Genomic DNA, 16704 nt, shown 5'->3' with positions numbered 1-16704 from the left:
TTTCTTTCCTCCCCCGCTGCTGCCAATGCCGCTCCCGGCGGTTCTCGTGGCAATGGCAGTGCCCTGTAGGTTTCGCGCACTTCTCCTGCGCTGCTGCCAATGCCGCTCTCGGTGGTCCTCGTGGCAATGGCGGCGCCTCGCGGGTTTCTGCGCGTCTCTCTCTCCCTCCCTCTCCGACGCTGCTCGGCCCCTGAACACCGGCTGCGCCCTGTGCGCTCTGCCCTCTCTCTCTCGCTCTCTCTCCCCCCGTCGACGCTGCTCGGCCCTTTGCTGTGCCGCTCGGTCGGGCTCTAGCCCGCCGCTGTCCGGGAAGGGTCTGCGCACTACCTGTTGCCAGCCCGTTTTGCTGGACCACCTCTACTGGAAAGCCAAGCCTGGCTCTCGACAGCCTCCCCCGCAATTCTCGAGTCTCTGCTGGATGACTGGGCGGTTGCCCGTGGTCGACGCCCGAGTCTCTGGCCTTGACCTCCAATCCACTGATCTCCAGGAACGAATCCCCAGGAGGTGATGCAGAGTTGCAGGTAGGTTCGAACCTGCCTCGTCGCCAATGTTGCGTCCGTGTATAATAAGACACAGACTGCGGAGAACGGTACAACAGGTGTTTACTCAACGTGGCTCACACTGCAACTGATCTGTACAGATTACTAAGTGCTATATACAGGTGTGGTCACTGCCGGTACTGCAGTATACATGAGCTGTAAAACATAGTTCCCCCCTTAAAAGGTATATACATTACAGTCCTCATCCCGTTGCTATAGATTTCAGTTGAGGCGAGAAGCTTGCAAGCACACAGTCGAAGTGGTCTGAAATTATTCCAATCAGGTCACACTACAGATAGCTGTCAGCTTGACCAGTCACAAGGTCAGTAGAGTTGCAAAATCTTATCCCAAACCTCCAACAAAGTTGTTGCATTTGAATGTCAGCCATGTTACAGGAGCGCTTTTAAAGTGCTGCAACAATGACGACAAATCATGTCCTCCAGCAACTCCTCTCCTTGCAGCTGGCCAGTTTCTGACAAGAAGGGAAACAGGAGCAAGAAGCACGAAAATGGGAATCCACTATAAAAATAGGATTAGCAAGGCAGTTAACAGGCTGTTAACTACCTGTCCCACCGGTACTCATCGGGTCAGTTTGGCAGCGGCTGACCCAACACTCACGAAAATCACGTGGGGCGGGATGGAGGCAGGTTGGCAGTCTGAAGCCATTTTTTCCAATTTTCACTGCCCACCTGCCTCCAAAGGGCTATTAAAATCGAGCCCATAGTATTTACAGCACAGAAAAAGGCCATTCGGCCCAAGCTGGTGTTTATGCTCCACATGAGCCTCCTCCCACTGCATCAACCTATCCTTCTATCCCTTTCTCCCTCATGAGCTTATCTAGCTTCTGCTTAAATGCATCTATGCTATTTGCCTCAACTACTCCCTGTGGTAGCGAGTTCCACATTACAACCACACTCTGGGTAAAGAAGTTTCTCCCGAATTACTCATTGGATTTATTAGTGACTATTTTATATTTATGCTCCCTAGCCTGAAATTGGAAATATCTTCTCTACATCTACCCTACCTTCCATAATCATAAAGACCGCCATCAGCTCACCCCGCAGTCTTCTCTTATCTAGAGAAAGGAGCCCCACTGACATGCCCTAATAATATTTGCATTTATGTATCAGTTATATTAAAAAGTCTCATAGCACTTCACAATGAATTATTTGAATGTTATGACTATTATGGCCCTTATAATCAGATGCTATGAAGGAGATTAGATAAGAACAAAAAAGACTCTTAGTTCAAGAAAAAGAGATAAAGAAGCAAAGAATATATCTTCAATATTTCACTCCAAGAGAATGTACATGTGAAAAGGACTCTTAATTAACTCACCTTCTAGAATTGGTCCTGAAGATCTTCTCCTTTTAGCAGAGTAGTGACCTAAAAGGAAAATTGAATGCAGTTAGTTAGAGTTTTCCTATTTGTTAGTTACTATTTCATGTTGACCCAGTAAATGTAATGGATGAAAATGAAGAGTTATATTATTTGAACTCAATGGACCAGTCACTTACTAAGAAAATCAAGCTAATTGCAATCATAATACCCATTCTGTGGTATTCAAATTGCTGAAAGTCAGCTCTCAAATAAAACCTGCAAAACCAAATATTTGACTTACCCAGAAAATTAGGTGATTCAAGGAGTTACTGTGCAACGTATTGATCAGGTCATTGGCCTATCAGAAGCACTGACCAACATTTCAATGGGAAATTGATTCATGTTCACTACTCTAACATTTACCAATACACTATATATATTTTTATATTTATTATTTTTTAAATGTATACCCCTTGCTATGAAGGCATACCATCTGAAACCACTGGTCCACGGTTTGCTGGATTCCGTAGAATCTTCAAGGCATGTACAGCCACATTCAAATACATGAACTTGCTTGTGCTCCGTTCAAAAATTGCCTTTTCTTCAGACAAGGCCTAAAATAGACAAGAGGGGAAAAGAAAAAAAGAGACTTGACTATCTTTTGAAACAATTAGCTCCCGTTGGCACAGCATGTCGCAACTGGTAGCTGAGCCATTCGGATCAAGAAGGTCACAGGTTCATTCCCCAGACTGTCCCGCATCAACCGATTGCCAAGAATGGCAATGGGATCACAATTTGCCCTCCTTAACCCAGGGGTACTGAGACTAAGTAAAGCTATCCAGAGACCCCTGATGGAAACTTTTATGGATGTTAGGGTGAAGGCAGGTGCTGGCATGATGCTTGCTGTAATCAAAGAATGCAATGACATTTACTATCTAGGCTTGCACAAAGAAAATATAGTAATTTGGACAACAGAGAGCTCCTGGCATCATGGAACTGTACCTCGGCAAGGTTTCAATGAAAAGAGTGCGAGATAGCAGGAGCAAGAAAATTGGTAGAAAAAAAGAGCAAAAACACCCACAATATAAATTAGTCTACTCCAAGCCCTCATTAAAGTGCAGTCAATAAGCATTCTTGTATATCCATGAAATCACAAACAACGGATGAAGGGAAAGGGGCAGGGTAAGCTTGCTGTATAGTACTAGAGTATTCTGCATTGGTTTGATAATATAAAGAGTCACAATGACTGCTGACTATATCTGAAAGAGGGAGGAGCAAGAAAGGATCTGGAAAAGGAGAGATAGAATCACTAGTTCAGAGTTCAGGTAAAGAACTTGAGAACAGGAAAGGCCACATGGCAAATAAGTTCATTTCTTTCAGGAGTCATGTACAATCAAATCTACTACATCATGGATTCTACTCTACCTGCTTATCAACACCCAGAGATAAAGTTCCCTCAAAAAGGTAATCAAACAAGATTCCAGAATATTTATCCGTCCTTGTTTTCACTACTCAACTCTGGCATTCTGGGCTCTATAGGCTACATTCTATCCCCCTGCTCGCACCCAGGAACTATCTGATCATCTTATACCACATGTAACAGCTCACTGGATGCCATTTTCTGCTCAGATATTTTTGACTTTATGCCACCAAGTCCTGTGAATTTAACTGCTGTGGTTGCCCAGTTACGACAGATCCTATTTACCAATAACACCTGTGCTCGCTGACCTACATTGGCTCCAGGTCCATTCGCATCCTCAGTTTCATTTTCAAATCCCTCCATGGCCTCTCCCCTCCCCATCTCCAGCCCTATAACCCTCAGAAATTGCTGCGTTCCTCTAATTTTGGCCTCTTGCACATCAACATTCTCCGCCCCACCATTGGCGGCCATGCCTCCAGCTACCCAAGCTCTGGAATTCCCCCCCCTAAACCTCTCTGCTTCTCTCCTTTAAGATGTTCCTTAAAACCTACCTCTTTTGGTCACCTGTCCAATATCTCATGTGGCTCGGTGTCAAATCTTGTCTGATAACCACTGCTGTGAAGAGTCTTGGGACATTTTACTACATTAAAGGCACTATATAAATGCAAGTGGTTATCATTTGATGGGATTGAAATCTATCAATAAGGAACAGGCTTGTTGAGGCTACTAATCTACCAATTCCTAAAAATTCTTATGCTCTTGTAAGAACGTGTGATGCAGTCTACTGCATATATAGGGCAACTTCCGTAATGGAGGGGATTCACCCCAGTACAGAATGGAAATAGTCTGATAATCGGGATGCCCAAATTTTGACTTTAACACATATGGTGCATCAATACTTTAGGCAGAGAAGTGAGCATGAGTACACTGAAAATAAGTGTGTAATTTACTTAGGCAAGTTTATAAAAGCATTAAATGTACATAAACGAGCCAATGTTTTTAACCTTTGTTATTTGTATAACTGCAATTCAGGTGATTTTTCACACTAGATTTTATCCTGAATATTCGGACAGATAATTGCAGAGCAGATAATGGAGGTTCCACTGTAATATCAAACGCCCGGTCTTCTCACCCAAGCAAGGAAAATTTGTTCAACTCTGATTCATTCTGAGGGAACCTATGTTGTGGTGGTTAAAAAAGCTTCAAGGAACCTGCCTGCCTTCCGGCGATTCAAATTTCCGCACTAACCTTATTGATTGCTTCTTGCCGAGACGAACAAGTCTTTAAGAACTCTTCGATGAAAAAGCCAAGATATTGCTTTCGGACATTGTTGGAGACTTTGGATCCTCGCTTTGAATTTATTCCCTGCAAAAGGAGAAAGGAAGTTACCTTATGCACAGAATGGGACAAACATTTCAGAAAATGTCTTTAGAAATGAAATCGTGACTTTACCTGTGGTGCAGGAGCATGTCTGGCTGATCCCTGTGGTGAAACAATACCAGCAGTTTTAGATGTACTGCTCATGACTGTCCATTCTTTTAACGGCACATTACAGCTGGAGCTAGAGAGAGAAGCTGGACCTTTCCTGAAGGAATTCCGAGAAACTAGGAGCAATTCCAGAGTTAGTGGTAAATATTAAGAAAATTCTAACCATTGTGGCAAATGAATGTTATGCTGAAACAATGATTGGGGAATGTTCTTTCCAAACCCCATGCCCCTTTCCCCATTACCCCTTCCTCATCCCCGCTGGATAAATGCATCACAGAGTGTTGCACAAGACAGCAGGAAATGCCCCAGATTCAATCCCCTGTATGTGGTATGATAACCCATTTCAGCCAGGGAGCTCCAGTTGACTTTCCAGAGCAGGGAAAGAAAATGAAAAAGTGGCTACAACTCCTGATCTGGTAACTCTTGAATGTACTTGCATTAGGTGAAGGGTTAGGGCTCAATTGTGGTTTTCCCTCTACAGTCAAATAGCCAACCATCCCTCGGTGATAAAGGCCACAGATGGAGTATGGTCACCTGGGAGCGTCACTGACACACTAATGTTGTGGTCCATTTCTGGAAAACAAGGACAAAGACAGAAAGTTGGAGGTGGGGAGGGTGACGATTGCAAGCCACAGAAATATTTAAAATCTGGAACAACGATTTACGTGTAAAGAAGCCTTTTGCGGGGAGGGGTGGAGAGGAAAGTTATGAAATGCAATTCAGTGTTGGGATGCATGGCTAATGCAGCCAATCACTGTGCAACATGCATTCTATGTTTATTGCACGCAGTCTTTATAGGTTAATTTCTCTTTCCTCATTTAGAAGCCCTCCACTAACACTTGGCATATACTCACCAAGAAACAGAAAAATAAAAAAAACACACAAGGACGGTAATTATAACTCTGGGCGATATCGAATTAGCCGCGTTTTATACACCCCACCCTATTTTCCCTTCCATTGAAGTCAAGGGAAAGATTGGGATATAATGGATGGCCAATTCGATATCACCCAAAGTTAAAATTACCTCCGAATAGTCCTAACAGACAACACACACAGCAATGGCATTCACAATACAACAGAGTAAATGCCAACAAAGGTATTCCTTTGACCCAGGTCACTGCAGGCAACCAATGAACTCAAGATGTGTGGCAGAGATGCACAACATTGCTGTACTTAACTCTACCCCAAAGGCTCTCTCTAAATAGACGAGTGTAACGGTCAGAGATAACTTCACAAAAACTAGAACTTCCTGTCACATGGACAGAACTTCAGGAGTAGAAATAACTGGATCGGAGTCAGTGCGTGAAATGATCTAGTGTTACAAATATATTCAATATCAGAGCTATCTGACCTTCTAGTTGAATATAGAAATCAAATCCCAGAACATTACCTGCTTTTGCAACACTGACAGGCTGGGGCTCGAATCCTTGCACAATCAGCCTCTTCCGCCCAGGACAATCAGAAACGGTAGCTTTATAAACCTGAGCACTCTTCACGTTTGCCATTAACTGCACGGCCTGCTGCTGGATCTGTCTGATCCGACTATGGCACCTCTGCTTTGGTATTGGTAGAGTGCGTGGAATAATTATCCGGTTACAACTGGATCGTCCCTTACAAAATAAGCCATTCAAAACAGACCTTCTAGTAAAGTTATCAGATATTTAAAAATCACAACTTGTAAACACTATAAATAAACTAGAACTTCCTGTCACATGGACAGAACTTGAGTAGAAATAATAAAACAATCTCTAAATAAAAGATATTTAAAAAAATCACAACTTGTAAAATGCACTATAAATAAAACAATCTCTAAATAAGATTATTCATCAATTGAAACAAGATCTTGGTCAAGATAGTCTTCAATTCATGCTCCAAAGCAGTTCCAGTCACAGATAGGGGAATGTTGTCCAACCCACTAGCTGAAAAGAACAAACTAGGTTTGAAATAACAATAGATAACGCTGGAAAAACTCAGCAGGCCAGGCAGCATCCGTGGAGAGAGAAACAGAGTCAACGCTTCAGGTCGAAGACCTTTCGTCAGAACTGGAAAAAAGCAGGAAACGGAATAGATTTTAAAGCAAGTTCAGGGGCTGGGAAAGGGGGGAGGGAATGAAAGAACAAAAGGGAAGGTCTGTGATAGGATAGAAGGCAGAAGAGGTTAAGAGACATTAAGAGATATTCAAGGCAAAAGGAGATGGTAATGGGACAGGTTAAGAAACAAAGGATGGCTCTAGATGAAGTATGAATTGCACTGGCAGAATGAACAGCAGCTGCCATGTGTGTCAACAGTACCTCTTCATTAGCACTGAATCATGGAACACTTAACAGGTTAAATAAAATAGCTTTCCAACTGATCCAATGAAAGCTCATTCTGGGGGAGAAAAGGGGAAAATGAAAAAGCATGGAATGAGAAAGGACCATTGCTTTCACAGACCATTCATAGTCCACTGAACTCTACACAAATCATCTACTGAGTTAACGATGCTATATAGTTTTATTTCAATAATTCATTCTAATAGGAGTTATCTTATCACGTGATTGGCTAGCTGAGCTTGGAGTACCTTTGAAAAAGAGCATCACAGAGTTTAATATTAGGAACAGTGTCGCAGACTTTCCGTTGGTCCTATAAGTTTCCAGTTTGCACATGCAAAACATTGAAAAGTAATAGTGCAACTGCACTGAATATCTACCTTATTAAATTTTGCAACATGCGCAATCCTCTTCTTTTGTCCCATGTTGCAACTTCCTGCATTCCCAGAATCTTGAATATTTTCATAGGTTTTTGCGACAGTATCCTAAATAAGATATATACAATGTAGAACAGATACCGGAAATACTGGGCGTTCAACATCATACACTCCGCACTTTGGAGCACTAAGGCAATGCCACAAAATGGGGCGAACACACGACCGTAAAAGGATTAAATTTCACTTATGCAATCTAAAATATTTTAATACAATAGTGTGTCTCAACCCTTCAAATCAGATAAACACTATGGGATGATGCTGAGTTAATGAAACTCTTGAAGTAGAAATTCCGTACAAGTGTGTGGAAATAAATGCTGAAGTCATGTCAAATTATTCTCAAAGTGTAAGTTCTCAATTGTAGTAGCAAAATTAAGTTACAGATGTAGTTCTACATGATGGACGCGAGCTTGGAATGGGCTTTGAATTTGGGAGTATTAAGATTTTTATTTTTAACTACTGCTTTAGACCAATTACACAATACTGGGACTTTCCAAACGCAAAATATTACTGGCAAATAAGCCGTACTCATTGAAGTTGGATATCTTGCTCAATTAATTTAGTTTCCTATCACTTCCCCCAAAATCCACTGCAAAGATACAGTAAATACCTCCTCAGTGTCGGTCTCACTATCTTCAATTTCCTGTTTTGAGGACTCATTAAAAATCCTCAAGCACTCTTCCATTGGGTCCGATTCAGAAAAGTCCAAATCCTCTGTCGCTATAGAGTTCAATTCTTCATCCGATGATTCTTCACCTTTATCGCTTTTAGTTTGGAGACTTTCATCCCAGTTTTCATTGCCAAAATGGTCAGCTTGCTTCAGAATCTTTAGTTCCTGTTGACCAGTGCTCAGCCCAGCTCCTACGTTACTGGTACAATTGCTCTCATTTGCCGTCCCTGGTCTATTACATTTCACTGCAGCGGAGATCACCTGTTGATCAACTTTTAGCGATGCATTTCTGCTTTCAGACCCAGCCCGTGGCCCTTTGTCATTTGACTTTACCAATTTGTCCAAATGGATTAAACTTTGCTCTTCAGTTTTTTCACATTTCTGCACCTCCATGTCCAACTTTGCAGGAACACACTCTCTTCTATATTTCCGATTTGACAATTTAACTTTATTGGCATTAACATGAGCAATAGAATTTTCCTTTTTAACCAGTTCTAGTTTCAATGGTTCTTCTATTCCTTTGACTTTGAAACCACACTTGGGAACATCATGGTGCCTGCCAGCTTTATTCATTGGAACATTTGTTAAGTTGGAAGATTTGCTACTTTCGTTTAAGTCAGGTTTTCTTTTTCTTTGCAAAGCACCAGAGTTCAGTTCATTCTCTCTGCTACTATTTTCTGACATGAGGTTTTTAGCAACTGAATTGTCCACAGATTTACCCACATCCAACGCTGGATCAGTGGAATCGCCAGTCCTTGGATGCCTTACTTTACGAATTAAGCTGAGATTTGAAGTATTGGCATCACTTCCTTTTCTCTGAAATCTCCGGTAAACCCTAGGATTTTGAGTGGGCGGAGGTAACTCTGGTATATCGATGACCAGCTCATCATCAGAGCTCATCTCTGCTTCGAAGGGTTGAAAGTTCCTCACTGTTTTGGATGCCAGAGAGTACTTCTTTTCAGGACTCTGCTCAATCATTCTTTTGAATTCTTGTTTCTCCTCCATATATTCCTTCTTGATATTTTGTTTCAAGTTGGAAGAGTAGTTTACCAATGGATCATACTCTAAATCAGTACATGGCCTGCACCGCTCAATCACATATTTATTCAAAACTGAGGAAGCATTTTTGATCTTGGAACTAGCCATGGGAATATATTGGAATGTATCCTCTTCGTTTACCTCATTTAAGACATCAAATGTATGCTTACTTAAAGAACGGCTAGACACCGGTGTTGGACTGTACACCACACTATTCAGGCGAGCATCTTGCATCTCACACTCAAATCCAGCGGTAGGGTTCGGTTTTGTAGATGCCAAAAAGTTTACCATGCTGATACTAGAAGAGGCACAGCTATACTTGCTGCTTGTTGATGGAGTTACAGTGTTGTGGTTTTCACATTCCAAGGAAGACTTGTACATCAAAAGCCTGTTCTGTTGCTGTTCTACTTCAGTCTTGACTACCTCAATTGCTTTGCTGACCTTTTCTAACTCGAGTACTGTACATGCAGGCAACATTGGCTGGTCACGTTGCTTTTCCAAAGCATTAGGAGCCAGAGTTGTTGGAACATCAGCATCAGGTGACTTGTATACATGATCTGGAACAAAGTATTAAAACTTGAAAGATCAGCAATACTAAAATAAATCCTCTCTCTCCCCACCCAAAAAGGACACATGCAAGAGGCGTGTGGGGGTGGGGGGGGGGGGGGGGGGGGGGGGGGGAAAGAGAAATCAAGAAGCAGTTTACTGTAAAAATATTTCTAACCAATTCTGATTTTTTCTCCACTATTCACTAATATTACCAAATAGCCAGAGTATAAAAAGTGGTGTGATAAAAGAGGTGCATCATGTTCATAGTGTATTTTTTAACTAAAAGTAATGACCAAAAATACATCATTCCTCTATTGCAGTTGCCAATAAAACCATTTTCAGACACTTACAATGAGGCAAGCCAATTATTATTAATCTTACTACATCTGACAACACCCAATGGCCAAGGAAACATTGTAGACTTTCATTTAAACAAACAGGGGCGAATCCGCCATTTATGGTGCGTCCAGCATATGCCAAGATCACAATATCAGGAAATCGCAAATCTATTTCCATCCGTTAATTTCAATAGTCAGAAAATTGCAGTCTGGAGATGCCCAATTTCCTACTATATGCTCCAGGCATGCAGAAAATCTACCTGATTGTCTAATTTGAATGGATCAGATGTGGCATTCTGTACTCACCAACATGTGCAAGAATCTTCCCAGAACCTAAAATACAATTGAATAAAATTGGCTTTCCGTCAGAATTCTGAACGAAAGAGATTACACAATATAAAGGGATAAATATTGATCAGGACGCCAGGAGAACGCCCCTGCTCTTTGTTGAATAGTGCCATGGGATCTTTTGCGTCCACCTGAGGGGGCAGATGGGGGTCTTGGTTTAACGTCTCATCTGAAAGACAGCACCTCCGACAGTGCAGCACCCCTTCAGTACTGTCCTTCCGACAGTGCAGCACCCCTTCAGTACTGTCCTTCCGACAGTGCAGCGCTCCCTCAGTACTGCCCTTCCGACAGTGCAGCGCTCCCTCAGTACTGCCCTTCCGACAGTGCAGCGCTCCCTCAGTACTGCCCCTCCGACAGTGCAGCGCTCCCTCAGTACTGCCCCTCCGACAGTGCAGCGCTCCCTCATTACTGCCCTGGGAGCATCAGCCTGGATTATGTGCTCAAATCTCTGGAGTGAGACTTGAGCCCATGACCTTCTGCCTCAGAGGCAAGAGTGCTACCCACTGAGCCAAGGCAGAGAACATTGGAGTAATCAAGTATGAATGTGGATTTTGGCAGCAGATGGGCTGAAGTAGGAACAAAACCAGGTATTGCTAGAGGTGGAGAAAGGTAATTTGTTTTTGCTGGGGTGGATAGGAGGTTAGAAATTTAGCTCAAATAGAATTCCGAGGCTGCAAGTTGCTTGTTTGAGCCCAATGCAGTGCCCAGAGGGGGGCGGGGCGGGGCAGGGGGAAAGTCAGTGGAAAAGGACCAGAGTCTGTGGCAGGAGCCAAAGATGATGGCTTCAGTCTTCCCAACATTTTGCTAGTAGACGTCTAGACTTATCCAAATGTGGACATTGGGCAAATGGTCCATCAAGATGTTGGGAGAAATTGTTGGAGCAAGGAATGCTCTACTACAGGTAATAGTTGAGGCAGACCATTGCATCTTTCAACGTAACAATGGACATGTTAGTGATCGAGTCTACCAAAACCTTAAATTATTTGCAACTTTGTTAGCTATTTAGATGTTATTCTCACAAGTAATTATGCCACCTATATTTTCTTCCTGCGTGCATCAACATGTATTAAATTTTATCTGCCATTATTTTACCCATTCGTTTACTTTGTCTAACACAGTTCCCAAGTTAACTCCTACTAGAATAACAACAGAAAATGCTGGAAACACACAGGTCGGGCAGCATCCATGGAGAAACAGAGTTAACGTTTCAAGTCGATGACTCTTCGTCAGAACTGGAAAAAGTTGGAGATGTAACAGATTTTAAGCAGGTGTTTCTCTCCATGGATGCTGCCTGACCTGAGTCTTTCCAGCATTTTCTGTTATTTCAGATTTCCAGCATCCGCAGTATTTTGCTATTGTATTACCTCCTACTAGATTCAATTAATCCTTACTTTAATTTGTACACTTGTCCATTTTATTCCAAATCAAAGTCTTTAATGTAAACTGGAAGCACTGAAGGCTTCTTACACTTCAAATATTTGCATCCAAACTTTTATCTTGAAAACCTATGACTAAGCTTAAACAGTAGCCATCAGTGCAGGCAAACACTTTTTGGAAGTCAGGGTGCACCAACCACATCACTGGGCTTTCTACAGTCTCACCTACCACACCCTCTCCTGCCAAGATCAAAAAAATTAATCATTTCAACCATGATTGTGCAGGTAGATTTAGTTAGATTAGGCACAGTGATGATATAACAAACTTTCTTCATCAAGGACCACAACATCAGGTCATACCTTACAACAGGGAGAGAATATTTCAAAACATCACCCCTTATTCAGGATCATGTAAAAGGTTCAATAGCATTTAAATATTTGAGACAATTATTTACATTACCTAAAAGTTACTTATTAAAATAGACCACACCCCCAGGTTTCCCTCTCACAACATATCACGCAACTAAGGGGGAGAGGCACATCCTTACGACATGTTTTGACAAAAATTACATTAACTATATCCAATTGTTCAATAAAGGAAAGGATTTAAATAGAAACAATTGCTTCAGGACACACCAATGACTCAGATGAGTAAAAGAAAAACTTGCATTTATATAGCGCCTCACGACATCCCAGGGTGCTTTGCAACCAATGAAGTACTTTTGAAGTGGAATCACTGTTGTAATGTAGGAAATGCAGCAGCCAGGTTGCGCACAGCAAGTTCCCACAAACAGCAATGTGATAATGACCAGGGAATCTGTTTCAGTAATGGTGGTCAAGGGTTAAATATTGACTAGGACACTGGGGAGAACTCCCCTGCTCTTCAAAATAGTGCCATGGGATCTTTTACATCCACCCGAGGGGCAGAGAGGGCCTCAGTTTAATATCTCATCCAAAAGGCGGCACCGCTGATGCTGCAGCACTCACTCCGTACTGGACTAAGAGTGTCAGCCTGGATTTTTGTGCTCAAGTCTCTCGAGTAGGGCTTAAGCCTTCTGACTCAGGAGAGAGTGCTATCCACTGAGCCACAGCTGACACTAGTCAAGTGAGCTCAGTGGGAGCAGTCGAGTAATCCTAGTGTTGGAGAGGGTAAATCTCTGTCTAATGATGCCCGACTAGAAAGTGTGTGCAATGGAAGTGTAGGATTAATTTGGCCAAAATGCTCCCATGACCATTATTTAGGGTCTGCAACCAGTAACCTCTTGGGCAGGGTTCCAGAGATACAGGGAGCCAGTAGCCACTCCTAATTGGGAGGGGGCAGTGAAAGGTCGAGGTTCAGTTATGCACAATTTCCCAAGTTTATGCAACCACCACTTAAGGAACGGCAGATTTAATTTAAATTGCCAATTGATGTTTCTTCTCCTCCCAAACAGACGGAATCAAAAGAGGAAAAAGTGAACTTGTCCACGCTTTTCACAAATGGCGTTCAATGTCAAACCCCGTCACTGCCTTCTCCTCGCCCCGTTCCTTACCCTGCAGTCTTTGGACTGTCTCGGCCGGTTTCTCGTCATGTTTAAAGTGACAATAACCCCGCTGGCAGGAGCCGCGGCTGGAGAAGGGACAAATAACCGAACTGAAACAGCCAGTGGCCCTCAGCATCTTTTGTCCCTCACCCCTCCCGGGACTCTGCGGTTGAACCCCGACACTTGTAGCGGACTCATTACCCGCGGGCGGTCCGCCCGCTCCAATCGCTGCACCGTCACAATTACCCCAATCATTGGGCGTAAATACAATGGGCCACATCCTGCCTTGTTGTAATCGTCCTAACAGAGGCAAAAAACACATTTACACGTGTCCCTCTTTTTCTTAAAGGGGCACAGCTAATAAAGCAACTCAACATAAATTGTACTTTTCAACAAAAAGAAACTTAAAAAACTAAATTGAAGAGGTTTGATAGAGTAAATAGGGAGAAACTGTTTCCACTGGCAGAACAGTTGGTAACCAGAGGACACAGATCTATGGTAACTGGCAAAAGAACCAGAGGAGAGATGAGAATTTTTTGACACAGCCAGTTGTTGTGATCTGGAATGCACTGCCTGAAAGGGCGGTGGAAGTAGCTTCAATAGTAACTTTCAAAAGAGAATTGGATAAATACTTGAAGGGGAAAATTTGCAGGGCTATACACAGTATTCCCTGTAATTTATTTTGGGGCCGCATGGCCCATTCAAAAGTCCACGCATGTGCGTTATTTTCATTTTAAAAGCCAGCTCACCGGCCACGTGGGGCCCCTGGAACACTGCCCAGCTCACCGGCCACGTGGGACCCCTGGAACACTGCCCAGCTCACTGGCCACGTGGGACCCCTGGAACACTGCCCAGCTCACCGGCCACGTGGGGCCCCTGGAACACTGCCCAGCTCACCGGCCACGTGGGGCCCCTGGAACACTGCCCAGCTCACCGGCCGCGCAGGACCCCTGGAACACTGCCCAGCTCACCGGCCACGTGGGACCCCTGGAACACTGCCCAGCTCACCGGCCACGTGGGACCCCTGGAACACTGCCCAGCTCACCGGCCACGTGGGACCCCTGGAACACTGCCCAGCTCACCGGCCGCGCAGGACCCCTGGAACACTGCCCAGCTCACCGGCCGCGCAGGACCCCTGGAACACTGCCCAGCTCAACAGCCACGCGGGACCCTGGAACACTGCCCAGCTCACCGGACACGGGACCCCTGGAACACTGCCCAGCTCACCGGCCACGTGGGGCCCCTGGAACACTGCCCAGCTCACCGGCCACGTGGGACCCCTGGAACACTGCCCAGCTCACCGGCCGCGCAGGACCCCTGGAACACTGCCCAGTTCACCGGCCGCGCAGGACCCCTGGAACACTGCCCAGCTCAACAGCCACGCGGGACCCTGGAACACTGCCCAGCTCACCGGCCACACGGGACCCCTGGAACACTGCCCAGCTCACCGGCCGCGTGGGGACCCTGGAACACTACCCAGCTCACCGGACACGGGAGCCCCTGGAACACTGCCCAGCTCACCGGCCACGTGGGGCCCCTGGAACACTGCCCAGCTCACTGGCCGCGCAGGACCCCTGGAACACTGCCCAGCTCACCGGCCGCGTGGGGCCCCTGGAACACTGCCCAGCTCACCGGCCACGTGGGGCCCCTGGAACACTGCCAAGCTCACCGGCCACGTGGGGCCCCTGGAACACTGCCCAGCTCACCGGCCACGCAGGACCCCTGGAACACTACCCAGCTCAACAGCCACGTGGGACCCCTGGAACACTGCCCAGCTCACCGGACACGGGGGCCCCTGGAACACTGCCCAGCTCACCGGCCACGTGGGACCCCTGGAACACTGCCCAGCTCACCGGCCACACGGGAGCCCCTGGAACACTGCCCAGCTCACCGGCCACACGGGAGCCCCTGGAACACTGCCCAGCTCAACAGCCACGCGGGACCCTGGAACACTACCCAGCTCACCGGACACGGGAGCCCCTGGAACACTGCCCAGCTCACCGGCCACGCAGGACCCCTGGAACACTACCCAGCTCACCGGACACGGGAGCCCCTGGAACACTGCCCAGCTCAACAGCCACGCAGGACCCCTGGAACACTACCCAGCTCACCGGCCACACGGGAGCCCCTGGAACACTGCCCAGCTCACCGGCTGCGCAGGACCCCTGGAACACTGCCCAGCTCACCGGCCACACGGGAGCCCCTGGAACACTGCCCAGCTCACCGGCCACGCGGGACCCTGGAACACTGCCCAGCTCAACAGCCACGCGGGACCCTGGAACACTGCCCAGCTCACCGGACACGGGAGCCCCTGGAACACTGCCCAGCTCAACAGCCACGCGGGACCCTGGAACACTGCCCAGCTCAACAGCCACGCAGGACCCCTGGAACACTGCCCAGCTCACCGGCCGCGCAGGACCCCTGGAACACTGCCCAGCTCACCGGCCACGCAGGACCCCTGGAACACTGCCCAGCTCAACAGCCACGCGGGACCCTGGAACACTACCCAGCTCACCGGCCACACGGGACCCCTGGAACACTACCCAGCTCACCGGCTGCGTGGGACCCCTGGAACACTACCCAGCCACACGGCCATGCGGGACCCCTGGAGCACTGCCCAGCCACACGGCCACACGGGACCCTGGAGCACTGCCCGGCCACACAGGACCCCTGGAGCACTGCCCTGCCACACAGCCACACGGGACCCTGGAGCACTGCCCGGCCACACAGGGCCCCTGGAGCACTGCCCAGCCACACGGCCACACGGGACCCTGGAGCACTGCCCAGCTCACCGGCCGCGCGGAACCCTGGAACACTGCCCAGCCATATGGCCGTGCGGGACCCCTGGAACATTGCCCAGCTCACTGGCCACACGGGACCCCTGGAGCATTGCCCAGCTCACTGGCCGCGTGGGACCCCTGGAGCATTGCCCAGCTCACTGGCTGCACGGGACCCTTGGAGCACTGCCCAGCTCACTGGCTGCATGGGACCCCTGGATCATTGCCCAGCTCACTGGCCGCGCGGGACCCTTGGAGCACTGCCCAGCCACATGGCCACGCAGCTAAAAGGAAACATTGGCTATGGGTAAAAAGCAGGGGAGTGGGACTAACTGGACAGCTCTTTCAAAGAGTTGCCACAGATACAATGGGCTGAATGGCCTCCTTCTGTGCTGTATCATTCTATAAAATCATGCCTATTAGGCATGCTCCCCCTCACAGTGACCGCTGGTCACAAATGCAACCACCTTTTAACTCATTTTTTTATTCATTCATGGGATGTGGACGTCGCTGGCAAGACCAGCATTTATTGCCCATCCCTAATTGCCCTTGAGAAGGTGGTGGTGAGCCGCCTT

The 16704-nt window shown here is 46.5% G+C and overlaps 1 protein-coding gene across 4 annotated transcripts in view; it reads right to left on the bottom strand.

Moving 5' to 3' along the window:
* The window catches only part of LOC147124703 (RNA exonuclease 1 homolog), a 54383-nt gene extending 40791 nt beyond the window's left edge, over positions 1 to 13592 (bottom strand). The window contains exons 1-8 of one of the 4 annotated variants that reach the window (XM_085991788.1): positions 13362 to 13592; positions 8121 to 9775; positions 7457 to 7561; positions 6158 to 6377; positions 4732 to 4883; positions 4528 to 4644; positions 2350 to 2473; positions 1878 to 1925 (exon numbers count right to left, since the gene is read on the bottom strand). In XM_085991788.1, coding sequence (XP_085847914.1) covers positions 1878 to 1925; positions 2350 to 2473; positions 4528 to 4644; positions 4732 to 4883; positions 6158 to 6377; positions 7457 to 7561; positions 8121 to 9775; positions 13362 to 13488 — 2548 coding nt within the window. In that variant the 5' untranslated portion in view covers positions 13489 to 13592. The remainder of the gene's footprint in view (positions 1 to 1877; positions 1926 to 2349; positions 2474 to 4527; positions 4645 to 4731; positions 4884 to 6157; positions 6378 to 7456; positions 7562 to 8120; positions 9776 to 13361) is intronic. The other 3 variants (XM_085991772.1, XM_085991780.1, XM_085991763.1) reach the window with 3 other exon arrangements.
* Between the last annotated feature and the right edge of the window lie 3112 nt (positions 13593 to 16704).

This window comes from Somniosus microcephalus, chromosome 1, assembly GCF_052327205.1.
Source record: "Somniosus microcephalus isolate GS21.2 chromosome 1, FLI_Smic_1.0, whole genome shotgun sequence".
In the NCBI taxonomy this organism is placed as follows: Eukaryota; Metazoa; Chordata; class Chondrichthyes; order Squaliformes; family Somniosidae; genus Somniosus; species Somniosus microcephalus.
The sequence above is the reverse complement of the archived record's forward strand: the minus strand, read 5'-3'. Positions and strand labels throughout refer to the sequence as shown.